At 39.0% G+C, this 13,414-nt stretch overlaps 1 protein-coding gene across 1 annotated transcript in view; it reads left to right on the top strand.

Moving 5' to 3' along the window:
- LOC103584973 (chromosome unknown open reading frame, human C7orf76) overlaps positions 1 to 8,397 on the top strand; it is a 12,206-nt gene extending 3,809 nt beyond the window's left edge. Inside the window, 4 exon segments of the mRNA XM_008565822.1 lie at positions 6,162 to 6,357; positions 6,360 to 6,445; positions 7,520 to 7,595; positions 8,318 to 8,397. Of these exon segments, the coding sequence (XP_008564044.1) occupies positions 6,162 to 6,357; positions 6,360 to 6,445; positions 7,520 to 7,595; positions 8,318 to 8,397 (438 nt within the window).
- The last annotated feature ends 5,017 nt before the right edge of the window (positions 8,398 to 13,414 follow it).

Genomic DNA, 13,414 nt, shown 5'->3' with positions numbered 1-13,414 from the left:
TGTTGTCTGGGCTGCTCGCCCGTTCCCGCAGCAGGGCTTGGGTGCTCTCAGGAGTCCTCTTCTGTGTCGGCCCCAAAACCTCAAACCTGCTGCCACTTGTTTGTCGATGTAGGATCGTTGTTGAAAGAATTATTCGCCTTTTGTTGCTCTTGGAAATGCAATCAATACTCTGGTATCACAGTGCACGGCTCACAGGATCGCGCTGTCTCCTGTCACAGCTGCTCCAGACCCGTCGCCATCTTAGAATCTCAGTGTTCTGAGCTCGGCAATGAAGGATCACTGGGGACAGGAAAAGGAGATGGCCGTTGGAGCAGAAGCCCGGGACGGCCGGCCCACGGGCAGTATCTGACTCCTCACGCTTCCCTATGATTTCACTTATATGTGGTACCTACAATAATCAAATTTATAGAGACAAGAAGTAGGACAGTGTTTACCTGGAGCTGGGACAAGACAGGACTGGAGAGTTCCTGTTGAATGGGTGCAGAGTTTCAGTCTGGGGTGACGAAAACATTCTGGAGATGGATGGTGGTGATGGTTGCACAACAATGTAAATGTGTTAAATGCCAATGAACTTTATACTTAAAATAGGCTAAAATGATAAATTTTCTGTTATGTATATTACCACAATTAAAAAATGGAGTATTGTAAAGAAAGAATGTGTAAACACTGAGAGCAAACCAAAGTGTTTCCGAGAAACAAGTGGACTCTGTGTGCCTGGATTCAAATTTTGATTCTGCAACTTACTAGCTGTGTGCCTCTTTTTTCTCCTCTGTAAACTGAGGACAATAATGAGGACTAAAAGAAATCTGTGTAATGTATGCAAGCTCTTTTGCATGTAGTAGGTGATCTATAAATATTAGTTTCCTTTTCAGTTAGAAAGAATCACTCTCTGATTTGAACTTTTTTCTTCAACAGAATTAAACTTCAGATACATTGATGTTCATCTTTCATGCCAAACAGAAAATAACTTCAAAGAAGAGATAGGGCAGCTCTCAGGAAGCAAAAACATGCCCAATGCCATGCTCATGCAGGAAGTGCACCCCTTTCTTATGCAAAGACTGAAAAATAGGAAAAGGCATCAGTAAACATAGGCTACCTTTGCTACTTGTGCTTCCTGTCCAAATTCTAGAAACATCTGCCACATCGACTTGTGTTTGATTTTTACCTTAAAGAATCTTTATAACTAAATGTACTATTAAGATGTGAGAATTAAGGTAGAACTTCCAAGTTCTCAGAAAGCTGAGAAGTCTGCTCAGAAAATTATTTCAGTCTCTCTTAGTGGAGTTCATTAGCACAGAAGATGGTTCAAGAGATATGAGAGTAAGATAATGTCATACTGAAAAGCATCACTATCACTGCAAAAAAAGAAAATTGGAAATTATTATAACTATTGGGTGTGTGGTTATAAAGATTTTTTTAAACCATTACAAATGTTGCAAAAGCACTTAGACATTTTCATAACCTCTAAACATTATGATCTTCCTGGATTATGTAAGAAGGAATTTTCTATCATAAGGGGTGTCAAAACCAGAAATGCACTAATGGAAAAATACTTCCAAAGATCTAAGGAAGTGACCAAATCTCTCAGCTTTTTTCTTTTTTTAAAGATACCAGCATAAAGCAGATGCAGCAATGCAAAGCAGGATACATGAATTCAGATGTCATCAATTACATTCAAACATTACCCTATCACACACATCAATGTATTTAAAAACTGCAAAGAACCTCAGAGATCATTTGTGGTAGAGCTAAGATAAGAATCCAGGGCTCCTAATTCCGACTGAGCTCAGTACACATCCCACTATATACACTTGTGCTCCAGCAGCACAGAGCTGTCTTCAAAGAACCCCTGCTAACCCATCCCTGATAGATATTGGCATAACAGAGCCAACATAAAGCCATTTGGACAATTCTGATTGTGATCCTCAGATGCCACCTCATCCAAACAAACCTCACTCACTCTGATCTCCAACTGCCTTACAATCCACATCGCACCTTCCAACATGTGACCACTTTCTACGAGGACTTGTGGCCTGCTTTTTAGCTGCCCCCTACCCCCAACCCCATGACTAATAGCCTCTCTTTAACTCTGAAGTTCAGACAATAGGCATCCTGCCTCCTGCTTTGCATCACAGGCATTTTAAAGATACACCCCCGTGGTCTTAATTCATGGAAAGCAATCATTTACACTGTACAAAATTCAAAACCCTAGGGAGGCAGTTTAGTAATTTAGCATTTTTGTTTCATGTAAAAATATTATTTGTAGTTCATAATGGGAAGTTCAAAAACATTGTTTCTTATCATTAAAAGCTTTCAGAAGTGTGTAATCTGGGCTCTTTATAGGTATGTTCCCTATAAAATGCCCTGAGGAACAGACTATGGGGCTTTCTACAAAGAAATACCTTCAATATCTTCCTTTGCTCAAGGAAAAGGTCTTTAATTTAGAGCTGAATTAGTCAAACAGATAAACACTTTAAAGTCCTTGGAATCTGCAGTTAGTTTTAACAAGCTTTTAAGATAAATTAGGAGTGTGTTTTATCTGTTCTGTTGTGATGACTGTGAATTAGAAAAGAACACACAAGCTCATCCATTCAAAAAAAGTTTTTCATCATATTCTGTGCCAGACTTCATGGAAGTTGGGTAACACATGGATCTTACCCTCAGAGATCTTACAATCAAGGGAGGGCACATATAGGTTTGAATAATGCCCCCCCCCACACACACACACAAAATTTATGTCCATTGGAAACCTCAGAATGTAACTTTTCTTGGAAATAGGGTCTTTGCAGATGTAATCAAGATGTACATTAAGAAGAGGTCATACTGGGTGAGGGTGAGACAAATTTTATCACTGGTGCTCTTTTCAAAAGAGGAGAGGACACACAGACACAGATACACACAGATGAGAAGGCCATGTGAAAGTGGAGGCAGAGATTGCAGTGATGTATCTGCATATCAAGGAATGCCAAGGTTTGCTGGCAACAACCAGAAACCAGAGCCTTTGAGGGAGCATAGCCCTGCCAACAACTTGATTTGGGACTGTGAGAGAATCCTTTCCTGTTGTTTTAAATCATCCGGTTTGTAGCAATTTACTACAGTAGCTCTAGGAAACTAATACCAGCCCCATCTCCAAACAGTCTGATTTAATTGGTGTGGGTTGAACATGGGCATCAGTATTTTTATAAAAGCTCTCCAGATGATTCTAATGTTTGAGAACCATCACTCTATACTGGTGGTTTTCAAACTCTCCAGTATCAGCATCAACTGGGAACTTATTAGAAATGAAAATTCTCAGGTCCCACAGAGATGTCACAAATAAAAAACTGGGAGTGGGACCCAGAAACTTGTAGTTTAGCAAGCTCTGTAGGTGATTGTGGTGCCGCTAATGAAGAAGCATCGTTCTGGTTGACAGGGCAGCTATGGAGCAATGGAAGATATTCAGCAAACAGGAAGGGAGCAGAGCAAGAGGCAGGATATTTTAGAAAACAAAGGCAGAGTATTCGTATGTTTTCCTGGATGGCACTGAGGCAGTGCATCTGAAAATTGCAACACCATGTGTCCAAACAACCATCTTCCAAGCACAATTTTTGAAGACAATCTGTTTTCAAATTTGTGGAGGGCTGCCCTTAGAATTTTGTTTCTGTTAGGGTATATGGCCATCCAGACTCTACAGTAAGATAATATCTCTACCCACATTCCAGAAGGCAGAGAATGAGGGCCATCTGAACACTTGAGATCAAAAACTTCATTGAGGCCAACTTCTTTTTACTTCAATTATTAGATAACTGGCTCCCTTTGCCACTTCTTTTACCCACAACCCAAAGAACAAAACAGGCCAATAAATTTCATTTGGCATGGAATTCTGCTCTTTGCCATAATCAAGCTATGTGAGACTACAATAAACCACTAACGACAGGGCTAGCTGGAAATCTTGTGCCTAGATGAAAAGCTTTGGTAAAATCCACATGGCTGGACTTGATAGAAAAGAAAATAACAGCTGTTTTTTTTTTTTTTCCCAGAGATGAATGGTTTAAGAATCCAATTTAAATATTTTTATTTGTTTGCTTGATTTTCAAACTTCTGACCTCAAGCAGAAAGCCTTTCCTGGCAACGCTGACAAGATTCTTTCTGCATTGCTATCCTTGTAGCCACATGCTCAGCTCACTTTCTCTTATGCCTTCATGGCCCTGGTAACGCATTTGCAGCTTAAACTACCATTTCTACAAGGACTAAGTTGTTTTTTTAAAAATATTAATTATTCTTATAGCTCTTTCTCTCACTTGATCCACATTAAGAAACTCTCCTGATAAAAAGTTAATTTCTCAGCTCTCACTGGCACTGGCAAAATTATTAAATAAACAAAGTTAGTTTTTGAGGTGCCATCCCTCTGTCCTCGAGGTGCTCATCCCAGGTTCCCAGTGCCCTCAAACAGACCCATGACTGCTCAGGGAACCCCATCTAATTGGAGCAGTCCCTCATCCTTCAGATTTTCCTTCTTCTCTCATGCCTCAAAGTATACCAATCTTGTGGATACAGACCCTGCTTTCCCTTAGTTAACAATAGTGATGATGGGTTAATGATTGTTATTTATAAGTTAGCTGAGGTTATCCTTACTAGATAAAGTAATATTTTAATGCATATTAAGTGGGGATATCTTTTCACAAGAGGAAATGTTAACGATAAGAGCCTCAAGTTCTTGCAGTAGTGCCTGTGCAATGTAGCTTGAGGGCATCTGCCTGGAGTCCTTACAGAGTTGCCCAAACTGTAGTTGGTGGCCCATTAACATCACAATCAACTTGTGTGATTGTTTTTTTTTTTTTTCTTTTTTTTTTTTTAATAAAAGCAGGTTCTTATGCTCCACCCCAGACCTCTGCATGAGAATCTCTGTAGTTGGGACTAAGGAATCTGGGTTTTTATAATCTATATGATTTTTTGGTACACTAAAGACTAAGAATCACTAGCGTCATGGGAAGATCCCAGATGCAGGGTCAGCAAACCTGATTTTTAATCTCTTCTTCACCAGGTACCATGTGGTTCTGAGCAGTCCATTCCACTTGTTTGAGGACTTAGAAAAATACTTGCCTTGCCTAATTTGGAGGGTGGTCGTGAGGCTCACATGAGCCTCTGAACTGCTCCATGTACTGCAGAATTGGCAAAAGTTGAGGTGAATGGGCCACTCACCTGGGGCACAAAATTTAAGGGGGTGCCATAAAACTCCATAATCATGATAAATAATACTTCAGTGCAATATTTTTAAAAAATAAAAATAAATGCCAAAAAAAATCTATGATGAACAATGCATAAAAATTTTCAATAAGGGCAGGATCAGTGTTACTGATTTTTTCCCCTTTGGCTTCAAGCTCTGACATAGTACAGCATAGCATTGTTACTTATGTTTATTTAAAATTTTGATGTGTGGGCATTGTTAATTTTTTGCATTCATTTTTATTTATTTTTTTTGAAGTACTTCCATCAAAATATAATTTTTCTTGATTACTTGATTACTATTTGGCACTCCCTTAACTTTTGCACCTGTGGCTAGCAACTCACAGGACTTACCAGTCTCACCTTAGTCCCAGCCCTATGAACTGGAATGGGTTGCATGGATGCAGGTTGTCATTTCTACCTGGCTCTGACTCTTCCAGCTCCAAAGTTTTCTCAGATAGTTACATGCACATGTCAAAAGGCCCTGCTGGTATCCTAGCTAAATTCTGGCTGTTGAATGGTGGGAAGTGGTCCTAAGAACATAAGGCAGGCCCAGCATGGGCACAGTGCTTTTCAGGGGCTTCCCTTCCCAGGGGCACAGAAGAACTCTTCATTGGGGAAGAACCAGTTTAATTTGTGTAACTGCAAAATCTTCCCTTTCTTTAGCGTGAACTCCTACAGCTACCCACCCATCCCAGGAAAGCTTGGATTTGCAAATTTCCTCATTCATAGCTTTCTATTTCAGAGGTTGTTATTTATTATGTACGAAGTGCTGGTTTCAGTCCCCTTGTGCTGGAGGCAAGAATATGTGACACTGGCCAGGATAGCCAGCAATCAAGGAGTAGAATGATAGATAAGGAACCTGAGGGTGAGGGAGGCACCTGTGATGTGCTGAGCAGAAGGAAGCCCCCTGCTGTTTATGCTGCTTCTGGATCCTCCCCCATCCAATCACTCAGGGATGCAGCTTTAAGTCCAGTGATGAGAAGACACAGGGTAAGGTGGAGTCAGGTGCCTGCCTCCTCCCATCCTGCCAGCCTGATAGGTCTGGGATAAAGCCTTCAACATCTCTCATACATGGAGGAAAAGGGGTGGGGAGAAGATGGCATAAAAAAAGAAGACCCAGCATGGGAAGCCCAGCTCAGCAGCCCAGAGGACTCTGAAATGCAAGAGTAATTATCTGGACTTAGCAAAGCAGAAGAGAAACTTGGAGATGCCCTACTCCAGAGCCACCACTGACTGAGCATGGAGCTGCATGCAGATGACAGCCCCAGAAGGAAAGAAAAGTAGGGAAAAAATTAACTCTTCAAGTCCTTGACGTTAGATACTAAAACTAGAGGCCAACAACATTTTGACATTCCCAACTGAGACCATTACAGATGATATTTTCCTTTCTTGCAATGCTTCCCTGGACCATATGAAATAATTTTTAGAGTAAAACGTTATGCAGCGTATCACATATCTGAAAAATCTTGGTGGGTATCAGAAGCTAAATAATGCACCCACACACAAAAAGTCCACATTCTAATCCCCAGAAACTGTAAACAAGTTGCCTTACACAGTAAGAGAGGTTTTGCAGATGTGATTAAGGATGTGAAGATTAGCTCAGTTTATCCAGGTGGACCCAATGCAATCACAAGGGTCTTTATAAGAGGGAGGCAGGAGCTCAGAGTGAGGGGAAGGAGCTGTGAAGATCCTGGCAAGAGGTTGAGGTGGTGGAGGAAGGAGCCTCTAGAAACTGAAAAGGGTAAATAAAGGAACCAATTCTCCCCTGAAGCCTTGAGAAGGAACACAGCTCTGCCATCATCTGTGAATTTGTCGTGTTTTAAGCCACTAAGTTTGTAGTAATTTGTTACAGTAACAATAGAAACTAATACAGTGGGTAATGGGTTAACACTGGTCATTCTGATTTTCTTTTCTTTTTAATTGTGCCTAGAGTTAACAAGCAATGATCTTGCTAGCAGTAATTTGGTGGCAAATGTTCAAAGCTAGTAAAACATTTCTTTTGCTACGAACCTAAAAGATGTTTGAGCTGAACATGGCATGGTACATGGGCCTGACATGTTGGAAGCACCCAGGCCAATGCTATATGCAACTAGGCACTTAATACATGCTTTGGGGCACTCTTAATTGGATTAGCAGCTGACCGTGGATTATGGTGTTCTCATTTCTGCCAGAGTAAGACAATTTAGGAAGTTGGATCCCAGATATTTGAATCATGAGTCCTAATGCTTACAGCTCCATCTCAAGAAAAGAGACATGGGTAAGGTAATAGAACAAAGAGATTCAGATAATTAACTTTTCTATATTGTGACAGGATTTTGGGGGGCCACACAGTAATGCCAATGAAGTTGAGTCACTCATAAGAGTTGGAATTTCGGGCGTACTCTCTGGTAAGTGAGTGGAATAACTTCCTTGTGGATTCCATGCTGGCTTCTGCTGTGTTCATGACCATTATGGCACTGGTTTGTTTATTCTTTTCAATGGAGTCTGAATCAATGAGGTCTGTATACAAAGAGGTCTAGATAATTCAAATCAAAGCCATGGCTGAGATTCCCTTCATCGGGTGTCTGCTGACTTAGAGTGAGGCACATGTAAAAGCCTTTGCATTTTATGTTACAGCTTCTGGCTCTCTTCTGTGGTTCACACACAGAGCAACTCATCCTTCTTCACAGCTAGATAGAGTCTGTAGTTTTGTGTGCCTTTGAAAATGAACTTCACTCCATAGAGTTAAAGTCATTGTGAAGACAGAGTTGAAAACAGACCCAGGGGTATGATTTTTGGATCTCTTTCTGAGCAGGGACCACAGGCAGGGGAGAATGTGCTCAGTAGCTAAACACATGAACTCTGGACCCAGCCTGCCAAGTTCCACATCCCACATTGTCACTTGCTACTGTGTTTTCTGGGCAAGTTACTTTTGTACCTCACTTACCTCACTTTCCCCATCTTCAAAATGAATATAATTGGACCTACCTCACAGTGTTGTTGTGAAGATTAAATAGATTAGTATGCATGAAGTGAATTCAAATGGTGCCTGGTCCATATTTATTATTATCCTCAGAACCCTGACTCTCCCTGCTACTCCACTAATCCCACCCACTATCCTTGCTGCCAGCACTGGAAGACTGTTCACACCTGCCCTGCTGTTGTTTGGGTTACTTCTATGATCTGGCCCCAGCAGAAAGAACTTGCTAGCAGAATGTCAATAGTATGGATGGAAGAGTCTGGTTATTTGGTGGCCATGTGTATCAAAGTAGTCATGCTGATACAGGTGTTTCTAGATCTCTGTCTTCCAGGCACACGGTAGAATTTTACTTCCTGGCCCTCTGTGTGGCCCAGTGGATCACATTACAAGTTCTGACTGACAAGTTATGATCACAAGCATTTAATTGTCTATAGATGTTTTAGTGTTCTTTTTTTCTGCCACCACAACTGGCAACGTTCCAGATAGTGACTTCTCCATCAATATGGTCCTAGAGAGAAAACAAAGCCCAGTAAAGTTTTAGGTGAAGAAAGATGGACATGTAGGATGAATAAGAAGTAAACTTTTATTGTATTAAGCATCTGAGATTTGATGGTTTGTCGTTACTGCAGCACAACCTTGCCTATCCTGACTGATACAATTATCATTGACTAACCCAACAGCAGAAGAGTCTCTCCACCCTTCAGTGATAGGGAGCAGTTTTATCTGTCATAACTTAATATCTAATAGTAGCAGGCTCTGGAAGTGGTTATAGCTCTATTATTTCTTACCCATGTGGCCTAACATCAGTTACTAAACCTCTCCAAGCTTCAGTTTTCCCTTTTTAAAAGGGGGAGTAAATAGGACCTTCTTCATGGAGTTATTGGCCCAATGAAATAAGTAATTAGTATTCAAATTTTAAATTCAAATGAAATTTCAATTTCAAATTTCGAATGAAATAATGAGTATAAATGATTTATTATGGTCCTTGTCCTCAGTAAATGGTAGTTCCTCTTACTAGCATGAGGGAAATTGACAAAGCCATGACATTTTCCTAAGCTATTTCTAGGACCGTATTATCTCTAAAAGACCCACTATAAGTTTGTGCTAAACATTAGTAGATAATTTGACTAAACAGGCAAATCCAATGGCCTATTAATCCCTCTTGCTCAGAGTTTAGTTGTCAGTCCTCTCTTTACTGAGAACAAAGCCAGGTTGATTATTTGTAAGCAAGTGCCCATGAGGACAGAAACTCTGTGTTATATTTCTTAGAATATCCTTAAATATGAAAACAAGATGTAGAAAATAACTGGAAAGAAATATTCCCAAATGATAGCAGTAGTTTCTCTTGGAGAGCATGACTATGGGTGATACATACTCGTACAGTACCCTTCATAGACCTAGACAAGAGGTATCTTAGAAGGCTCCACATATTACAATCACACACAAATTCATTACAGAACATGTGGTGCCTTTATGATTGAGATCTGGCACTCAGCTGGCCCAGCACTACACTCCTCAGGCTCCAGAGAAATGCACCTCCACATCTCCTGCCCTATATCTTCAAAAGAAAAGGTTTGAAAGTTGAGAAGGATCATGAGCTATGGTAATATTGCTTTGGAATGCTTGGAGCATGTGAGGAGAAAAGAATGCTGGGTTAAGGGAAAAGTCAAACTTGTCAAATCTCTCCTTTAAGATAACATAAATGCAAGAGATTGTTTTATAACAAAGTGTCATTTCTAGATAATGCTGAGAATCCTTTTTCCTGCTTCTCTTTTTATTATAATTCCTCGTTTTCATGCTGCTTAATTAGCACAATTTTAGAAAAGTTACAAATGGTGGCTTAGGAACATTTTGCAATATCAACATTTCATATTACTATCGTACATGTGTCGTGGTACTGATTCTTTATGTGGGCAACTAGGTGGACATAGAATGCTTACTATGTGAATAGTTTTATCTTTATAAAAATAATAAGATTTAATTAATGTTAATATACTGGATTAAATTTTGGCATCTATTAATTATAATTGTATTTTACTTTTTAAAGTTAATAGATAATTTTGAATATTTTATTATACATACATGCAGGGTACAACGTTGATTTTCAATAATTGTGTACAATGTGTGGTGGTTAGATCAATATAGTTAGCTTATTCATCATTACAATATGAAATCATTCTTTGTGTCCATTAACCAATTCCTCATTAGCCCCCCTCCCTCTACGCCTCCCCTCACCTTTTCTACCTCTAGCTTTCTAAAAGTTCAACGTATTACTGTGATTGTTATTTTCTTTCTTTCTTTCTGTCTCTCTTTATTGTTCATTTGTTTGTTTATGGATTCAGCTCCCGGATATGAGTGAGAACATGCGGTATTTCTCTTTCTGTGCCTGGGTCGTTTCCCTTAGAATAATTTTCTCCAGGCTCATACACATTGCTGCAAATGGTGGAGTTTCATTCTTTTTGATAGCTGAGTAGTATTCCATTGTGTATATGTATGTGTGTGTGTGTGTGTGTGTGTGTGTGTGTGTGTGTATTATATATATATATATATATATATATATACACACCACAATTCTTTATCCAGTCATACATTAATGGACATTTAGGTAGGTACCCTCACCTAGCTATTGTAAATAGAGCAGCAATAAACATGGGAGTGCAGGTATCCCTTTGAACTGATGTTTTTCAATCCTCTGGATATATCCCCAGTAGTAGGATTCCTGGATCATATGGAAGTTCTATCTGTAGTTGAAGAACCTCCATACTGTTCTCCATAATGGCTGTACTAATTTACAGTCCCACCAACAGTGCAGAGGGTTCCTCTCTCTACACATCCTCGCCAGCATTTGCTATTCTCTGTCTTTTTAATAATTGCCAGTCTGATTGGGGTGAGGTGGTATCTCAAAGTACTTTTGATTTGCATTTCCCTGATGATCAGTGATGTTGAGTATTTTTCATATACTTGTTGGCCATTTGTATGTCTTCCTTTGAGAAATGTCTATGCAGCTCCTTTTCCCATCTTTTAATTGGATGATTTGGTTTTTTGCTCTAAAGTTGTCTGAGCTCTTTATATATACTGGATATTAATCCCTTGTCAGATGTGTAGTTTGCAGATGTTTTCTCCCATTCTGTAGGATGTCTTTTCACTCTATTGATTGTTTCCTTTGCTGTGCAGAAGCTTTTTAGTTTGATATAATCTCATTTGTTTATTTTTTCTTTCGTTGCCTGTGTTTTTGGGTGTTATCCATAAAGTCTTTGCCCAGTCCTAAATCCTGAGCATTTCCCCTATGTTTTCTTCTAGGAGTTTTAAATTTTCAGGCCTTATATTTAAATCTCTAATCCATTTTGAGTGGATTTTGGTATATGGTGAGAGGTACAGATCAAGTTTCATTCTTCTACAAATGGATATCTAGTTTTCCCAGCACCATTTATTGAAGAGGCAGTCTTTTCCCCATGTATGTTCTTGGTGCCTTTGTTAAAGATCAGTTGGCTGTAAATACATGGGTTGATTTCTGAATTCTCTATTCTGTTCTACTGGTCCATGGGTCTGTTTTTATGCCAGTACCATGCTGTTTTTGTTACTATAGATTTGTAATATAGTTTGAAGTCAGGAAGTGTAATGCTTCTGGCTTTAATTTCTTTACTCAGGATTGCTTTGGATATTCAGGGTCTTTTGTTGTTGCATATGAATGTGAGGATTCTTTTTTCTATTTCTGTGAAAAATGTCATTGGCATTTTGATGCGGATTTCATTGAATCTGTGGATCGCTTTGGATAGTATGGACATTTTTACTACAGTGACTCTTCCAATCCACAAACAAGGAATGTCTTTCCATGATTCTATATATAGAAAATCTAAGAGACTCTACCAAAAAAACTCTAGAGCTGATAAATGAATTCAGTAATGTTGCAGGATACAAAATCAACACACAAAAATCAGTAGCATTTTTATACTCCAACAACAAACTAGAAGAAAAAGAGATCAAGAAAGCAAGACCATTTACAATAGTCACCAAAAAATAAGATACCTAGGAATAAATCAAACCAAAGAGGTGAAAGACCTCTACAATGAGAACTACAAATCACTTCTGAAAGAAATTAAAGAAAACACTAAGAGATGGAAAGACATTCCTGGTTTATGAATTGGAAGAATCAATGAATATTTTAAAAGAAGACTTTTGGAAACATAAAATAACTTTTTATTTTCCTATTTAATTTATATGTTCTCATAAAAATGTTTAAATTTTGTATACTTTGAATACAATTACAATTTTTTTAAAGTTTTAGACCATTACTGAGTTGAAAATAAATTATGTAAACATCTTGATTATAACAACAAAATTAGTGATTTTGCTGAAAGAAAGGCAAGAAATACAAAATCTACAAGTTATGTGAACTTTTATGTTTTTACTCATTCAACTGTCACCATTCCATAGGCAGAAGAGCCTGATGTGTGCAATAATACTTAATTTTTTTTTTTGCTGCTTGTCAGTATGGGGGTCTGAACCCGTGACTGTGACCTTGGCTGTGCTCTAATCAACTGAGCAAACTGGCCAGCCTTATAATAATAAATTTAGTTGACTGATATTCTGCCAGCCCTCAGACACATAAAAACCATAGCTTTACAGGTATCCTTTGGTTTTGTCATTATGAGGACATATTTGCCAAGGTAGGGGGGTGGAAAATGTTTTACATATCAGTTTTTAATAAAGAACTAAAGTCCCATCTATGTTCCAGCTTCCAGAATCCTCTTGAGTCTATTTGTTCATGGAGTGTCCATCCAGTCTCCCATGCCAGACAAAATATAGATTAAAGCCAAGGTGGATTGTCCCCAAGTGAGTGGCTCTGACCTCACAGAAGAACAGGAAGAAAGCAGTCTAGAGGAAGTGATTGATTCACCAGCAAACAGTGGTTTCATCAAAATAGGACTGCCCAGCAGCTCCAGGCCAGAATTCTAAAGTATTTTAGGAGCCAGTTCCACAAAGAGAAGACCAATTATGTCCCCAGACTGACATGGTAAGAAAGAGTAACAGAAAGATACAGGGAGGGGGAAATTGAGCCACAAATAACATCTCTTGTGGTGAGTTTCCCCTAGTTTCCTCAGCCCCAATACTCAGATATGTTTAAAATTAAAAGTTCTTGAACTTGACAGAGCACTGATTGTCTCAAGAGCAGAGATTCTTTGGAAATAACAAGGTACAAACACTTTCAAATGACTCCCTTTCCCTTACACTGCAATCTCCAGACAT

This window comes from Galeopterus variegatus, unplaced genomic scaffold, assembly GCF_000696425.1.
Source record: "Galeopterus variegatus unplaced genomic scaffold, G_variegatus-3.0.2 Scaffold206, whole genome shotgun sequence".
In the NCBI taxonomy this organism is placed as follows: Eukaryota; Metazoa; Chordata; class Mammalia; order Dermoptera; family Cynocephalidae; genus Galeopterus; species Galeopterus variegatus.
The sequence above is the reverse complement of the archived record's forward strand: the minus strand, read 5'-3'. Positions and strand labels throughout refer to the sequence as shown.